The sequence below is a fragment of the Aplidium turbinatum genome, chromosome 3 (assembly GCF_918807975.1).
Source record: "Aplidium turbinatum chromosome 3, kaAplTurb1.1, whole genome shotgun sequence".
NCBI classification, from domain to species: Eukaryota; Metazoa; Chordata; class Ascidiacea; order Aplousobranchia; family Polyclinidae; genus Aplidium; species Aplidium turbinatum.
In genome coordinates this window covers 36653098-36671283 of record NC_137474.1, presented here as the reverse complement: position 1 = coordinate 36671283, position 18186 = coordinate 36653098, and the positions used below count along the sequence as shown (strand labels likewise).

The window sequence follows — 18186 nt, the reverse complement described above, 5'->3', positions numbered from 1 at the left end:
CGTCACATCGGGGGGGAGGGGGTTCAAGCAAAGCGTTACGTAACGCTTTCGAGTACGAAATGGTAGTTTTTTGTGCTGAATTCGTAGTGAAAAAGCGTTACATGGGGGAGGGGGGGATTGAAAAAAGCGTTACGTTGGCGTTACATGGGGAGGGGGGGTCAAAAATTCGGAAAAAAAGCGTTACGTAATATTTGAACGTTTCCTTAACAGTTTCAGTAAACAAGGAAATGTTTGACACATCGCAATACAGGCAACAATAGTGACCTGCAAACATATCAGCGAAAAATAGGCTCCAATAACAGGGAAAAAGAAAACAGGTACCATCTTCTCTTCTCTCGTGTTGTCGCTATATGTCAGGGCATCCGTTGGCTAACCACTGCCTGGTGTCGTCATCGATAGAAACTAGGCCTTCCATACCATGAGGAGGTCTGTATAGCCGGCAATCCTTGATAATGTGGGCTGCCGTCTGCATTTCACCACATTCACAAGCAGCACTCTCTGCCGAAGAAAGCAAGTACCTCCACCCGGCCGCCCCGGCAAGTACCGACTTTGGAAAACTAAACTTGCTACAACTGTCGCTATAAAGTTATGCGGAAGAACAATCATCAGAATGGCACCCCCAGACCAAGCACAGCGCCCTTGCGGCCCTTGTCAGGGCGAACAGCACCAGCTGTTGTAGGTCAAGGAGTGACCATTCTGCAACTAAATGTTGAAGGCACCACCAACGCTAAACTAGACATCATCACACCAGGTGCCATGAAACAAACGCTTGTGGAAATCACCGAAAAGTCGTAATTTATGAACAGTCTTCCCTCAAAAAAGCAATGAGTTGGTTTTTCATCCTTTTTGTGAGAATCTATAAAACCGTCTTTCTTTTATTATAGACAACTGTCACTTGCGGTGCTCATCAGCGTGGCAAGAATTTGTTGATTAACAACATTTTGCAGTACTTGCTTCGGCAGTACATATACTATAATTGGAACGATACAGATTAGCATGGCTCCTGCGCAAGGATGACACGCAAAATCGTGAAGCGTTTCATATTTCTTAAAAAAAAAAAGTTTTGCAGTAGGCCTACTAAGCTAAATATTTTCATAATATACTCAGAAAAAGTCTCTAAATTTATATGTAATATATTACCAATTTATTATAAATTGAGTTGGCACACCGACCCATTTTGTCAACAAAAACTTGCATAAAGAGAACACTGCTCGTGAAACACAATAACGGTGAAACTCGCACTAGTGTTTACATGACATTTGCAAACTTAAAATAAGCAACCCTATGCTCACAGACAATTTCAAAATTCGAAAACAGACGTTTTAATCAACCACTGGGACAGTGTGGCTGGACATCGCATTGGAATAACTTTAAGCAACCCCCACCTAGAACTATAATCTGATTGGTCGATCGGTGGAATCGTATGCAAAGCGAAAATATGCTTCCAGGAAAGTATTTTTTGCCTTCGTGCTCTGTAACTCCTTCAAGAAAAGTATTTTTGGTTATACTTGTATGCTGATACCTTCCGCGGGCCGCAGCGATACAGCGTGGCGGGCCGCATGCGGCCCGCGGGCCGCCATTTGGTGACCCCTGGTTTAGTCAGTTTGGTTTAGGTTTGGCTATGTTGTCTCTTTGTCGAGAAAGTAGCCACAAGGGGAGGGGGGCTAGAGGAGCAAATGCCCTCCCCAAATAATTTTTTTTTTAAGCTCTCACAACGTTTTAATGACGTTGTATGACGTTTGCATGACGTTTTAATGACGTTTGCATGTTTACTGACGCTTCATAAAAGTTTTACCTGCATTTACTAGCAATAACCTATTTTTAAACAAACTCTTTGTTTCAAATACTAAAATGCTTGCCCCCCAACAGCTGCTTTTGTCCCACCATAATTTTCTTTCTGGATACGTCACTGCCTTTTGGAAACATCAGAAACCAGTTAAATTAAAAATGCAATGAAATTTTGACAGAGGTATGACTGATTTGCTAACTTTTTTTCTGCTACGGCTGTGTGGTCGATAGAGCTTGGAGTTAAAAGTATGATTTTTTCTATAGATGTTGTAAGTTACTAATACGATCAAAATGTTATCGATATTGTTATGACTAACTATGATCTATGTATTTTAGGAAGAAAATTCACGACTAGTTTATATGTAGAAAGATTTAGCCTCTTTTTGCAAATAGTGTTTCAGATTCTGTTGTGTTGAAAATGAATTCTTAGTTCCGCCCGTGAACTCACACCCATAGATGAGAAGTATAAAACAAATGATAACTTTAATGTACAAACGATACCACCCAGTATATCGTGGACGCGTGAAAATAGCAAGACAGTCCGACCCTCGTGTCGTTATCTTCTATCGTTGATCACGGTCTTTCTGTAAACGAAAAGACCTTAGCTACTAACATGAAATAATTGCGCTTAGAATTATGTTATAAGCACGTTCAAATCAAAACAATCTACGATATATAAGAATCAAAGGAATCTACAAAACGGCAAACAAATCTACAAATCAATGTTACGTCGGAAGAACCGAATTATTAAACATTTTATCGAAATGTGCTCCGTTGATCAATAATAATTAAAAAACAATAATGAAATAGCAATATACACTCACCAAAATTTTGTCGGGCGATCCTTATAACTACTAAATCGATTCTCAACAGAATTGGTACGTTCATGTACTGTAGTTAACTAATATAACATTAAAATTATGAATTTCGCTAAGAAAAGACTTCATATATAGTACGAAAAGAGAAGAGAAATGATTCGAATGATAGCGTCATACTCAAAAAGATACAAGCTGCCTTTGCCGGCGCAAACTGCTAACTACGTTGGTTCAACGACAAGATACACAGAGTAGACAAAATGTAAGATTTTGCTGACGCTCAAATAAACGGCTAAACGAAGCAGCATTCACAATAACAACACATTGGGCATTACGTAGCGGGTTTAACATCAAAACAAACCAGTCAGTTGAAGTCAGTCGCCTAAAAAACTCTGTTAATGGCACAAATTATCAACGGGGGTTATCAATCAGTGGGGACATTCTCTTTAAATGCTCGAAACAAAGGAAATAATTTGTTTTTCTTGTTATGACCCGAAGTTACATAGACATCAACTTCCGATTTTGAAACTAAAAAACAATGATGTAACAAGGGTGCGAACAGTGAACGTAACAGATTCTTTTTGAACAATATTCAGTTGTGCTGAAAACGCCGAAAGCGCTATAGCAAGGTAATAGACCGTAACCAAAGCTAAGAGAAATGCAATTGAATTTATTCTGATAAGTTATTAGTTGATAACAAACTGATATCATTATAGCCTATTGGAAACGCAGACTAAAAATGCAAGCCAAACAAGGTTAATTTCGTACACTACTTGACAATTGGGACTAGGAAACGATCAGACCTCGAAAAAAATCCCCTGAATAAGATCGTGAATATTACGTGTCTGGGAGAAAGGCTTTCGTCTTGTTTACTTCATAACTTCAGTCCGAGGCTGCCTGAAGCTGGGTAGGTTGCTTGAAGTTAGGTCAACTTTTTTTGGAAAATTTGCAATTCCTTTAAATTTGTGGAAAAGTTTAGACGAGAACCATCAAGGTCACAGAAATTTCAAGACTGATAATAATCGTTTGACACATCTTTTGTCGCATTGCTGGAAAAGTGTTTTGATAATGTCAAAAAAATAGAATAAAAAAGCATGTCGAATGCTTAGTTTGACGTTTGGATGCCAGGAAGTAGGCAGAATTAATAGGTTAGAGGCCTAATAGCGTAAAACATTTCTTTATAAATTGGGGTAGTGATAAGCAGAAGTTACAGGCAAAATATCTAATTTGGAACACACTATTGAGCTGTTGAGAAAAATATAAATTCACCTCATATTGTGAAGAAAGAAAGATTTTAAAAAAAGGAAAGGATCTGAATTTGACCATTAGGTGTGTTTCACTCTCTGCGTCGTTGGTCAGGTTTAGCTTTCAGTTTCCGGTACAATCCGAAGATTAATGACTAAGATTGATCGTCAACTGAGATCACTGTGGCATTGCCTGTTTGTAGCATATCGATTCAGTAAACAAACTCTAAGCCGAATTCAACACACGAAACTGTCAAATAGTTTTCAACAAATTTCAAAATTCAAATGTGAAACTGTACATTTGGATGCGGTATGCTATTTTAGAGTTTGGGAAAAAGTTTAGTTGACATGACAATGAGAAAGTGTAATCTATGCTTATGCACAAGAAAGTGTAACCTATGCCTGATAAACAAAAAGTAGCCTAGAAGCTAGCCTATCTGTGTAGCATGCCAAAGGTTTATAAACTGATTAGACTTCTGTATCTACAGTTGATATGCAGATTAAAAATAATATCCATAATAAGAATTAATAATAACCATAAAAGTTGATATATTGATTTGACTTCTGTATCTACAGTATAACATCTAATGTATGATGAGCTGACATCAGCACAAATATAAAATCTGCAGACGAGCGTTATCTTCAGGGGCGCGGGAACGATTTTTGACTGGGGGGGGGGGGGCAGGATTATGAAAAAAGGGCACTTTTGTTGTTTTAAGATAAGATATAGCGATAATGCTGGGCAGTTTGTTAATCGTTTCCCCTCTATTAGTCATATAAATCAAAATGCGAGACAAATGAAGATAAATAATGAAATATACTGAAATAGCTTGAACAAGAAGAAATGAAAGATAAATTTCACGTTCATAGCGTCACAATCTGCTGCAAAGTATACCTGCAAAGCAAAGCAATAGTGACCTTCAAAGAGCACCTATGTCCCCCTATCCAGAGACAATTTGAGGGCAGGGGCATCCGCCCCCTTTGCCCCCCGCTTCCGGCGCTCCTGGTTATATTCTTACATGCCTAGGTAGCCTATGGTAGCCTAGCCTACACTGAAAATAAATGTTGAGCTAACAAAGTGTGGTTTCGTTTCACTTTCTTTTTAGTTGACGTTGCCAGGCTGCCTTAAGATTTCATTAATTGATAAACAGATTGTGTAAATATTGACAAATACAAGTCGGTTTAAAATTGAATTAAAAAAATGAACATGCTAGTAAGTATATATGCTACAATTGATCGTTGTTTTATTTTTTATTTGCTGTGCATTTCATATTACTAAAGCTGTGCCTACTTTTATGCATTTCAAGATACCAGTATTTCGTTATTCGAGTTGTATTTGTCAGTTGTCCTTGAAAATCATGGTTACCACATTTTTTACATAGTGTAAAGATATAACGTGGCCATTTTGTCTAGTTGACGCCAAATTTTGCAATATAATGTTGACTCTTGGTTGGTTGCTTTGGTTTTGAGTCTTTATCCTCGGACTGACAAAGCCTCTGTCTGATAGATTATTCCTGGTAGTTTCCCATACTTGTAGAGGCTTTGGACAGACCCCTTGTGTGCATCAAGAAATGTTGCAAGACATTTTACCATAAATTGATTTTTATCTATACTTAATTTTATTAATTTGTTTAATTGATTCTTTTTTTTAATTAACAGGTAATGCAGTGTAGAATTACAGTAATATCAAAAGAAAATGTTAGATTGATTGATTGAATCTTTATCCTCGGACTGGGAAAGCTTCTTGAAGAGCATAATCCTGCCAGTTTTGCATACTTGTAGAGGCTTTGAATCACTGACGCAGGCCCGGTCACCGAGATGGACAGAGTGAAGTTTCCGATTGTTGAAGTCTTGTTGCCAGGGAATTATTCCATCCATTAGATGCCGCTGAATGGAGGGCAGTCCTTAACGTGCGTTGCTCAAGCGCACACCCCGAGAGTCGAACCAGCGCAGCTTGATCTTGATGCTTGATCTTTGTAAAAATTGTTATAACAAACTCAATTTAAAAAGTAACTACATGGGCCAAATTTAAAAAAATCTAGTTTGAATAAGCCAAAGTAATCAACTCTTTGGCAAAATACCTATACAGTGTAAAAAATCTGGCAGCTCTGGTACGAAATGATGAAAATACATTTATTACTTTATGTTTAGCCGCCGGATGCGAACCTTATGTATTTTCATTTCTTTAATTCTACTTTATTTTATTTTGCTAGTTATGCCATACATAAAAAACAGTTGTTGCATCACATAAGAGATACGTAAAACCTAGGACAAATGAGCTGAATCTAAATATTGAATTATTATATATACCCAAGAATGTCGCAGCTCCTCTTCGTTTTAAGTTTTGGAATAAGCTTATAAGTGAATGGCCGCCCCAATTGTCAACCGCACAATCTTGGAAGAGTTTATTTGCAAAATTAAAATTTCATTAATTTTGCAAATAAACTCTTCCAAGATTGTGCGGTTGACAATTGGGGCGTTCATTCACTTATAAGCTTATGCTTATTCCAAAACTTAAAGCGAAGAGGAGCTGCGATATTTTTAGGTATATGTAACAATTCTATATTTAGATTCAGCTCATTACCCACCCTGCCACCCTCAAGTGTGGGTAATTATCCATACAAGTCAAAACCATTGCTGTAGTTATTGAATTTATTTTATTCATTAAATTTTTACAATTCTTGCTTTTTGCAGTAAATTTTTTCTTTGCACTTGATTTTTTTTTTCAGGATCGAATTCCGTGCGGTTTCTCAGACAATGTGGTCTATTGCAACGGTAAGTTTTTCGCTCTTTTTTCTCAACCAACAAACAAATTTTTTTCACATTGATTTAACGTTTGCAAACAGCAGCCTAAATCAATTGAATCTAATTTTTCAATATTAACTTATCGGTTTCGGTTTGTTGTCTAATATTGCATATTTTTTTATGATAATCAAGCCATCGTTCGTTGTCATTATAATAAACCTATCGATTCTTTTGTTAAAGTGGTTTAGCATCCTTCATTATGCATGTGGTTGCCTAATGCCTATGTTGAAAAACATGCTTTGTCGTTATGATGGATGCGCGTGGTTAGTTTACCTTCAATCAAATTTTAAAATACTATTTTTTTCTTAATTCAGCTAAGCTTGAACGATGCTGTGATGCAGAGTTACGTTTGTGTTGCTTGAAGACGAGTGATTATGACAGTGACGATAAAATCCACATACACTACAACACATATACTGAAGATTTGTGGTATCACAAATGGTGTAAGTATGACTATTTCAGTCTTTGTAAAATAATTTATAATTTTCTGGCTGGGAAGTAGTTTTCTAAACCTTTTACAAACAATCTGCTTCGATACCTTCTTTGGTTAAGCGCCTGACTTTGTGCATAAAGAAACTACAAATTCAAGCAGCGCTGGTTCAGCTCTCGGGTAAGGGCTTGAGCAATGAGCAACGCATTTTAAGGACATTTTCAGGATAGCTCTTTATTCAGCGGTTTTGTAGATGATGTAATTCCTCGGCAACAACACTTCAACAAGCAGAAACTTCACTCTGTCAATCTCGGTGACCGAGCCTGCATCATTAGTTCAAGATCTCCACAAGTATGCGAAACTGCCACGGTTAAGGTTTCAAATAAGCTTTCTCTTTCCTAAGATATAGATTTTCACAACTAAGCAATCAATCAAACTTTGATAGGCGAGTTGCTTTGTTGGAAGATCAGCATATGAAACCAAGCAACAGCTCTTTATTTACCACGTCACAAAAAAAAAAACTTTTACGAGTACTTCGAATTCAAGTGAAATACAAACTGGTCTTTCAAATGCTCGAAGAGGGTTAGAGCTAATACAGTAGTTTGATCACATAGTAACATTACTTTGACGTGTTCAAAAGTGGAAGAAAACTAACTGGAAAATCTGGTATTAAGACATTTCCTCAAATGGGTGATCAACCTAATACTGAAGCAAACACTAAGAAAACAAATCAACAGTTTATTATGTACAGTCTAAAACTCAAATCATTTGGCTAGACAAGGGCTACTCAACTGGCCGACTGCGGTCCGAATCCGGACCTTCTGGGTGCTGATGGTGGACCTTGAGCTTTTGGAAGAATGACTTCATTGCCACGTTTCAGCACTTCTTTAAACAGATTTCTACTGGGAGGAAGCAATTTTTACTGTGATTATCCTAGTTTCTGGGGGGCTTCGACTGACAGACTCCCCAACACTTTCTCAGAAATTTAATTTGAGTTACATTTTACCTAAAAACGTAGTTTGGTACAGATAGTTTAACTTTCGTGGTTGGGTGTAAAATAACTTATTCACCGGACCCCTAAAAATATTCAACTTGTCAAACTGGACCTTTGGGATTAGTTGAGTAACCCGGGGCTAGACCAACACGCACAACAGTATTTCAATAAAGGTTATAATTTATGTTGTGTAGTCGGTTTTCGTCCAATAGGACTCCCCAGCACAACTGGATCGAAACGTATAAATTACAATAAATTGACAGTAGGCTAGAGCTAGCCCGAAACAAACGAAAATTAAATAAAAGTTAATTAATGTTTAAAACCTCCATTTCTTTTCTTTTTTCTTTTCATGATACAAAATATGATACAATGCGTGATAGGATTAGGATTGGCCCATGACACAATTATTATTTTTAACAAATTCCAATCATTGTTTAGCACAACTTTTCTCAAAAAAATCACACTTTCCAATTGGCGGTAAAATTACGTTTCGCTGGAGCCCGAAATTAGAAATTAAATCAATTCTCATTGGCTTATCAAATCACTCTTAGAAACCATCATTTCAAAACTTCAAGACAACTTTCTACTTTCATTTTACTACGCTGAAGAGATCGGAAGATCTAAACACTGGCCACTGTCAGTAGTTACTTTCATAATGTATTTTTGGACATTGTTTTTAAAGAAATAAAAAAGAGTCAAAAGTCATGCAAATTTCAATTTGTGTGGAGCTACATTATTTTTTTATTCACTTGTTGATTGTATCAAGAACTTGTATGAATATTTTCACTAAAAGCAAACGCAGGCTGCAACGTTTCGGTCACCCACAAAGCCATTTTTGATTGTTAAAAAGACTGACATACCAATCACTATTGCACGTCTCGGAATAGCAATCACAAACAGCCACTCTTTTCTCAATCATTTTTAAATACGTCATTTGATTTGTAGACTTTTGGACTGGGATCGCATTTCTTCATCTGCTTGTCGCTGTCCTTCTGATGGTACGATATCGAATGAACAGATCACGAACTATCCCATATAGGTCATTGCCGGGAAATCGCAACAGTCCTTCTAATGCTGCGGCTTCACCACCATGGGTAAGAAAAACGAATTTACTCAGAATTAGAATTTCAAAGTTACCGATAAGCTGCTATGTGACAATATACAGCAATCTTCACAAACTATAATTAGATATATTCTTATTGTATATGTGGCTGAGTGGTGAAAGCATCTGACTGACGTTCTGAAAGTGATTGGTTCAATCTCTACCACGAATCATACCAGTAAATAGTAATACTTACGTCTTAATTTTTTTTCACAATTCTGTTTATTGAAGTTAACATTAACTCATAACTCATACGACGAAGAAGAACATCATTGTATACGTTTTTAGTATGCGATTTTAGCAGGAATTGAGAACGATAAACACGTGTTTTACCTGGCAGGCTAAGCTTTTTTTGCAACTGTTTCTATTGAACAGGCTGCTCAGCCTTGTGCTGACTACCGGGAAGAACGATTTTTTCTACATAATGTGTACCCTTGGTACCTTGACAAGTGGTGGGATTCGGCCAGTTCGTACCGGTTCGCGCGAACCGTTTCCTAAGAATAGAAAAGGTTGCAGAAACGGGTTCCTGGCTAATTTTTTGGAATGAAACTGATATTATCACCGTACACAGGGTTGCCAAATGTGGCTAATTTCAGTCAAAGCAAAGCGGGTGCTAACTAGATTGAATCCCACCACTACACTTGGCACATGCTGGTTTAGTTGTTTTCTTTTCACTAAAATAAGGGTTTAACTGACTGGTAAATGCCGCGATCGATAGTTTGCGACGTTGCACGTTTAAACAATGGTGGTTCTATACTGTACCGATCAGCATCACGGGCTATAGTTGATAGTTGACGTAGACGTAGTAGACGTAGACGTAGACGTAGACGTAGTTGACGTAGACGTAGTTATAGTTGACGTAGGCTATAGTTGATAGGATCGTCTTAGTGACTAGCGTGGAAGCTACAGTACACAATGATGGTTAATGAATCGCAATTTATACGCTGTTTCCAATGAGTTGTCTATACCGCAATGCCGGGAAGAACTCTCCTTTCTACATAAATTTACATGTAGGTCTACAACAAATACAGTTACTATCCACTATTTTATACATTTTGCGCCAAACGTAGTTCGTACTTTTCAATCAAACGTTTTATGTGAAAATAAATAGGAGCATGCTTTTTCTGCAATAGGACAACCGGCAAGAACCTCCACCACCTCCCTACTCGGACATTACATCTTCTCCTCCAAAACCTGTCCAAAGAAATGCGGAAGAAGCTCAGACCGTGGAAGCAATAATTTTGTGCGAATGAAATGTTTCATGATTTTCTTGTTGCACCCCAGCCAGACAAACCGACGGACTTGTTGGCTGGGACAGTCATAAACAACAGCAGAAGACTAAAAGTTGTACAGTATGCTTGTTCTATGGCCAATTAAAATAGATCAAACTACATAGCTTCAACAACTCTTTAATCTTTAATTGTGTAAGATTATATTTTGTCAATACGCAATATATTCGCTTTGTGAAAACCATTGAAAAATCACTTCATTTTGAGCATTTATTTGTCATGTGACGTTTGAGTGAAATTTTTGACACGAGATGATTGATATCACGTGATCGCAAATTGAGTGTCATGATTCATGACAGAATCAAACAATTTTAGCCCTAACTACTGTACAAGAAACTGAGCAAAATTTGGATGTCCGAAAGAAGAGCTGTAGCCTTGCACAAATGCTAACGTCCGGCACGACTTGCACAAGACCAAGAATAGTATTAATGTCGTTTGCCAACTATCTCGCAGTGAGAACAGGGAAGAGATGGAATTACTGCTGCGAGATAGACGTTTATGTGCTGTAAAATGATTGATGGCCGTTTTACTCAGTTATTTCGTAAGAACGGCTTGTCACTAAAAACGAACATATGCATGTTTACTCACAAGAATCTTGTCAATTAAACTAAGGGACATTTTACTGTCTCAATACAAATCGTGAACTTTTAAGCCTACCAGCACAATTTTTCCACACTCGGAGGCCGAACTTAAACTTTTCCTGACGAAGCTATATGTAAGCGAGTTCTTGTTTTCTCATATATTCTGAATACTTTTGGCAAAAACTTAGTCATAGTGTTTCAAAAAGGAATCTAACTTTTTATCTTAAGTACGAAAAAAGTGCAAGGATTCGAAATTCATTGGCTTTGGTTCTATTTTCATTGACGTCACAAATTAAGCTACAGCTTCCGTTTCTATGAGAATGGGTGACTAACAATGATAGTCAATTAAGTAGCCTGTAAGAAATCATAACCAATTAATTTTTTCAAAGTACAAAGAAATAAAACGTTTTGTTTGTGTCCAACCAACAAGTTAAAACCTTTCCAAGATTTGCGTTCAGCCTTGAGGCATAAAGATCGCTGAATGAATTGAAATAGTCTCCATCAAAATCGTGATCACTGCCAAAAGTTTAGCTGAAAATAACGTTTCAAAAATGTTGCTGAAAACATACTTAGCTGGTTTTAATTCAGCAAGTCGGTTAACCACATTAAAAAAACACATGAGCACACATATAGCCTGCAGCTGAAATTGAAAGAGGAACTGAAAATAACATTTAGTAGCCTATACAGCGGAAAAGGCAAAATGTTGATTTGACCGATCTATTCTTTTGTACTGATGATTATTATCTAACAGGAAGACTTCAAGGTGCCCATAGCCGTAGAAGAGTAAAACAATTTGTTTGGGAGGGTGAACAAAATTTGCCCCAATTTTGTCTTTTCAAATATATTTTCAGAACCCCATTATTACTCACAAACTCTGAGGTGGTGTGGAAAGAGAACCTTTTTAGGTAAAAGAGCCATGAAAGCTACATTTTGGAAATGTATTTTCGTAAGAACCATATAACGCTTTAACACTTAATACAACTAACATGTAGTGGCAGGTAGTGTTGTAAAAGTAGAGTCATGTGTTCATCAAAGATGAGAAAAATAGCGGGGGTCCGGGAATCCCCCCCACAAAAATTTGAAACATGCATTTAATTTGGTGTATTCTGAGCGTATTTTCAGCTTTAAATTGCAATGAAAATTTAAGATAAAACTTGTGAGCCAGATGCTGTCACTAAGAGCCATATATGGCTCGCGAACCATGGGTTCCCGACCCCAGGTCTAATCACAGTCATCAACTTGGCAGTGTAAGAAAACACAGGCAACAAAACGTTTAACTTGGGTAAACATTAAACAAGGCTGACTTAGCTTTAATCTGCATTTATGGACTTGTGCGTGTCCTAATCGTAAATAACCCATCAAATTGAATCTTTCTTGCATCAAACTTGCACGTTTAAACAAAACTACTTTTACTATTTGATGTAATATTACAATAAAATCATAGTTAATGTTCTTTCAGTACCATCGTTACGTTAATAACTGGACATTTTTGCCCAAATATTTTTTACAAATAACTGCATTAGTAGGATATCGACAAAAAAATCAGAAAACTCTAAACAGGTTTCCGATGCTAAAACAAAAAGCTCATGAGATTACCACTTACCAGTACCCAGCAGGCTTTCGAAATTGTACCGATGATGACATGTAGGCTATAGTAGGCTATCCTAATGAATATCTCAAAAAAGCTTACACCTGTTTACCAGTTGCATTCTTTTACATTTAACTTCCGCAGATACTCAATCGAAGCCATTCAGCTCAAATTGCAATAGCCTACCAAATACAAAAGCTTTCAAAATTGATGAAGCTACATTTTAAATTCTATGAAAAATGTTAATGTAGCCTACTTCAAAATACAACACTATACAAAGTTCCTAAACTGGTAAAATGTTGAAAACTCATGGTATTGATTTGTCCAAATAACTACATATTATTGCCCAAATGATTTTATTAATAACTGCATTAGCAGGATATAGAGAAAAAAGCAAAAAAAAAAAACTCATAAAGTTACCGGTACCCAGCAGGCTTTGAATCCTGCCCAGAAATGTAGCCTACATGCTAATAAATAAGGTTACCTCTGCTCTCCAATTATGCTCTTTTACATGCAATAATTTTCAAAATCGGTGATAATGCATTTTACATTCAATGGAAAATATCAATTTATCTCATAAATTATAACAATTATGTAACGTTTGTGAACTGGTGAGATGTTGAAACATCATGGTAACATTGATTTGTCTAAATAAATGAATATTTTTGCCCAAATTTGGGACTTTTTTTCAGCTGGGAAGCGACCGCCTCCCTGCCCCCTATCTCCTACGGCTATGAATGTGCTTCAATCAATTTGTTTTTATGTGGTTCAGGTTAGTGACACAGCCAAACAATCTTAGGGATGTAAAACTAATCTCTTTCGGTAAATAGATCTTCAAGAATCTTTTTTGCTAGATTTTACGTTCTGAGACATCTCCCGCCTACAATCCGCCGGGTTAGGGTTCTTGCTGAAAGATTGATATTTGAATTTTTTCTCTAGACATATAGTTTCAATAGCATTCAGCGTACATGTTTTGCAAATTCGTCATCAGTATACTAAGCAGTCTTGTATCATTTGCTATTTATTGTGCTACCATGTAGCTAGCAAGAATATTATTTTCTGATTCATTAGTTTTCCTTTCCTTTGGAAAACAAAACCGACCCATTAAATTCATGTTTAGCCAACGTTTCGGAATGCAGATAAATATAGATATAGAAATTAAAGCAGATCAAATATAGTTATTACTATCTGAAGCCTTTACAAATTGTTTCACCTAACGGATCATCAGAAGGTCTTATTCAAATAGAATCTATAAATAGAATAGAAATGGAGTCTTATTCAAATATGATTCTATTTAAATAAGACCTTCTGATGATCCGTTAGGTGAAACAATTTGTAAAGGCTTCAGATAGTAATAACTATATTTGATTTAATTTGCTCTGCTTTGCCTTTTTGCTTAGCATTGAGCACTTTTTGTAGTATTAATAGTTTTCATTGTTTTTGAAATCAAAGCAGATACATAGCAGATAAAACTGAAACTATATATGCACAGTTCATGTTCAAGTACGAAAATAATTTTTTGCCAGCATGTTTCTCTGGCTACTTTGTTAAACTAGACGACATACATCAACATGATACAAGACATAAGGCTAAAACCAGATTTTTTCTTCCCAGGTTTGAAACAAACTTTGGCAAAAAAACACTCCATTTCTTGTGTGTGCAAGTGTGGAGTGAAATTTCACACGATATAAAAGATTTACCGTTCCAATGCTTTAAAAAAATGTCAAAAACCAACTGTTACATGAATATACATGCGTACCTTAAGTGCTCAATACAAAGGATAACTTACCTTTACAGTATATCATCATATCGTACTTATTAATCTTTGTTCTCTATAGTTAGTATCAAATTGCCCTGTTTTTGTATGCTTTACATAAAAATTGTTGCAATTCGGTGGTGGTATTCACGTTTTTCCCCGTTATTTCAAGAAAACTTTTGCAAGTGCTGTAGCCTATTATAGCACACAATCACTTATTGGTCGTTGGTTAATTCTTGGTCGCTGGTTTGAATCTTCATCCTCGGCTTACTCAGTTTGAGGATGCAGATTCAAACCAACAGCAGTTGTTTTTCAATCTCAGTGGCGAACCTTTTTATTCAATGAAGTAGTGTGCCTGCCTCTGCACACTATTGTGTATGAATGTGTAGTTAGATTTACTGTGATGGGGTGGTGGCTGACTAGATGACTGCTTATGGTCTTTCGCTACCATCCTGATTGCGCCATAATCTAACCAACAGTTGTACAATGCATTGTTTTGACAACTACATTTTACTCTGATTGTTTGTTAATATATGGCGCTGTTAAAACAAAATAAATTGACTTGACTTGATTTGACTTGACTTGAAAGTTAGACTATGTCTGCTATATATCGGAAAGGTCTAAATGTTGATTTAAAGAAGTGTAAAATCCTCCAATCAGCTTATTTTTACACAGTCCAGATCAGTGGTAACGTAGGCAAACAATCTTAGGGAGGCAAAACCAACTTTTGGAGACAAATAGGTCTTGGCAATAGCCAAAAAAGAAATGTATCAAGAAATAAATTTGTGAAGGCAAGAGTTGTGGTGACGTTTTGTTGGTCTTTTCGTAGCGATCATTCGTTTTGCGACAACATACAAAACAAAGTAGGCTAAACATGCCCAGGGCCTCCGAGAGAAATCAGCACTGGTCGGGAAACAACACGAAAATTGGCCCCCATAATATTTTTTAGCAAATATTGCATTGCATGTTCGTGTTAAGCTGAAATTAGCATACTTTCCTCAGCATGAAAAGAACTTCGTTCAATGTAAAAATCATCAATATATAATCACTGGGTTACATTTGCAGCAAAAATGCCATTGAGGCAAAGATCTTTAAAAGGCATTTTGTGTTCCCTTTTTCTTATTATAACACAATTTGAATTCAAACAGTACAGAATAATGAAATTACAGGATAGTGAAACATTATCACGAGTTATTACATTTTAATTAAACAATCAATTTAATGTTTTTCTGAGAGATGAACTGGTCTAACTGAGCTCTGCTTGAGCTGGTCCGATTTGATAGAGCTCTTTGTCTAATTGAGCTGGTTTGATGTGATCAAGCTGGTCCGATTTGATAGAGCTCTTTGTCTAATTGAGCTGGTTTGATGTGATCAAGCTAGTCCGATTTGATAGAGCTCTCGTCAAAGGGCGAACAAACCCTTTTATTTTCTGTTCCCTTTTTTCTATTTACTTCGGGAGCAGTTTACACGGAAAATTACAGAAACTTTAGTAAAAGGCAGGAAAACTTATATGTTGAAATAATGGATCGCTACACAACCAAGCATTTAATTCAGGAGTGTCCAAACTTTTCCCACGCGATGCAGATTTGATAATAAGTGTTCGCGGGCCAACAGCCACAATGATTTTTCTGAAAACTGCATGTTGAATTTACATGATTTTTGTGTGTCTGCAGGCCAAAAATAACACATCGTACAACAACAGGTACGGGCCATACAAAACGTCTCGTGGATCGGAGTTGGCCCGCGCGCCGGACTTTGGACATCCCTGATTTAATTCAAACTTACTTTGGACATCCCTGATTTAATTCAACCTTTTCTGGACTTTTTGCAATGCAAAGTTACGGATCATAGCATCAAATGATAAAATTTTGCGACGTCTGAATTGATGCACAACATGTATAGTTAGGCTTTTCAATCGGTTTTGAGTCATAGGCCAACTGGAACGCAAACAAATCTTTACAAATTTCAGTAATTGCTAAAACCACGTTCTCAAAGCACAGCCGTTGGAGGTAGCTACCGGAATACAAAACAAAATCATAACAAAACTATTTGTAAAAATCTTTCGAAAGTTGCAATCAATGATTCCTTGTGTAGAGATTATGGGGTGGTTCGTTCTAGTTTTCAGCTGAAGTTTGCTGTGTGACTTTCTGTCAAAAGTACCAACTCATCCAAAATGTCTTGAAAAATGTCATTGTTGTAGCCTACAAATGGTTTAAATTTGTCCCACATCCCCGCACCTGCACAACAGACATACGATGAAATTGTCATGGAACTTCAAACTCATCGTCGATATGTTTAAGTTTGTTCATACATTTGTCAATTCCAACAACTATCGAATCCTTTGCAATGTACGATAGAATACATTTCCTTCGAATGATTCAGCTAGTTAAGTGGAGTTATAAAAGCGTTCTATCCTCAGGAAAACAAAGTCATTTTTTTTTAAATTTACAATTGTCACTGCAACTTTAGCTTGCGAGTAGTAGCCTACTCTTCTCAGTTTAGGAGTTTAGGGAGTTCTCAGTTTAATCTTGTTTAGGACCGTAATCCACATAATACAAAGCAGTCACAAATTTAAAACTGCTAGTTGGAGGCTACTTTAGCATTGACTCAGCTTCCGATCAAGCTCTTGTTGGTTCCAACTTGATGCATTTAAGAAACGTCTTTAGAGCTTCAATTGCAGAAGGGTGATGTAAAGCATTGGGTTTGACTGCACCACGCCTTGATTACCTTCTCGAAGTCAATTTTCTTTGCAAGATGATAGGACAGCTTTCTTTAGATTTTTTAAAATTTTTCCTCTGACTGGGCTATAACTTTAAAGATGCCCCAAGCTTACAGATAATCAATTACACCAAAAATGATAAGACATTTGAACAACGCTGTCTGTAGGCAACATTAGGCTATGAATTCTAACTAGATTCAAGCAACAACATCCATAAACAAAAAACTCAAATAAAGAAAAAAACTCACTACCTTCCAAAATCACATCATGAGAAGCATGACCAACAAAAGGCTACTTGACCACACGAAAACAGAAGATCTTTTAACTATGACAAAATTACATCCAATTGCAGCAATAAGTTAATAAAATCAAAAGTTTTAAAACTGTTTGGCCACACTAAAAGATCACAATTCGGAATCAGCAAAGTTTGCACAGAAGGCAAAGTAGAAGGAAAAAGAAAACGAGGCAGACAACCAAAACGATGGCAAGACAACATCCAATCATGGACCGGACTCAACTTGGCGACAGTGGGCGAGCTGGCTTAAAATCGCCACTCTTGGAAGCAAATAACTCATGTTGATGCGCAATCTGCTGCAGGCGGAGATAATGACTGATGATGATCCATAAACAAAAAATATACAGGATTTACTTTCTTTAATCGTGCTTGGAATGATACCTTTAACTTTCCCAGATAACTTATGTTGGATACAACATCCTATGCCTGGCCAACGCAGATTTTGAAGTTAAGGTTCAGTTGTCAAGCAAAAATAGTTCCCGCTTAGCTAAAACAGCGCCAATTTTCAAGTTGAAACTATCAATACAATCGAAACCGTTCAGTGATACAGAAATCATTTTAGCTTCAGATTTTACGTTTTGAAGCTGTTCAACATCGCCTACCTTAACACGAAAATGATTTGTTTTTGATGAGAAGCATCGAGAGTGACATTTACAATGAATGAGAAATACTTGGAACTACGCACTTCATTTAAGAATTTGTTGATTATTTAGTTGGTACATTTTTACTTTAGTACTAAAAATGGGCCCCCCTCAAAAGTGCAAAAACAAAAAACTACTC

At 36.7% G+C, this 18186-nt stretch overlaps 1 protein-coding gene and 1 non-coding gene across 2 annotated transcripts; both read left to right on the top strand.

The window, feature by feature from the left end:
• The first annotated feature begins 946 nt into the window (after window positions 1–946).
• LOC145767670 (U6 spliceosomal RNA) lies at window positions 947–1048 on the top strand. The gene has a single exon (XR_014288838.1). It is a non-coding gene; the product is annotated as a U6 spliceosomal RNA (small nuclear RNA).
• A 3841-nt stretch (window positions 1049–4889) lies between these two features.
• LOC145767473 (uncharacterized) lies at window positions 4890–10680 on the top strand. Its single transcript, XM_082579300.1, has 5 exons — window positions 4890–5060; window positions 6577–6622; window positions 6967–7095; window positions 9022–9170; window positions 10312–10680. The coding sequence occupies exons 1-5, from the start codon at window positions 5049–5051 to the stop codon at window positions 10429–10431; spliced, it is 456 nt and encodes a 151-aa protein (XP_082435426.1). The 5' UTR covers window positions 4890–5048; the 3' UTR covers window positions 10432–10680.
• Window positions 10681–18186: the final 7506 nt, after the last annotated feature.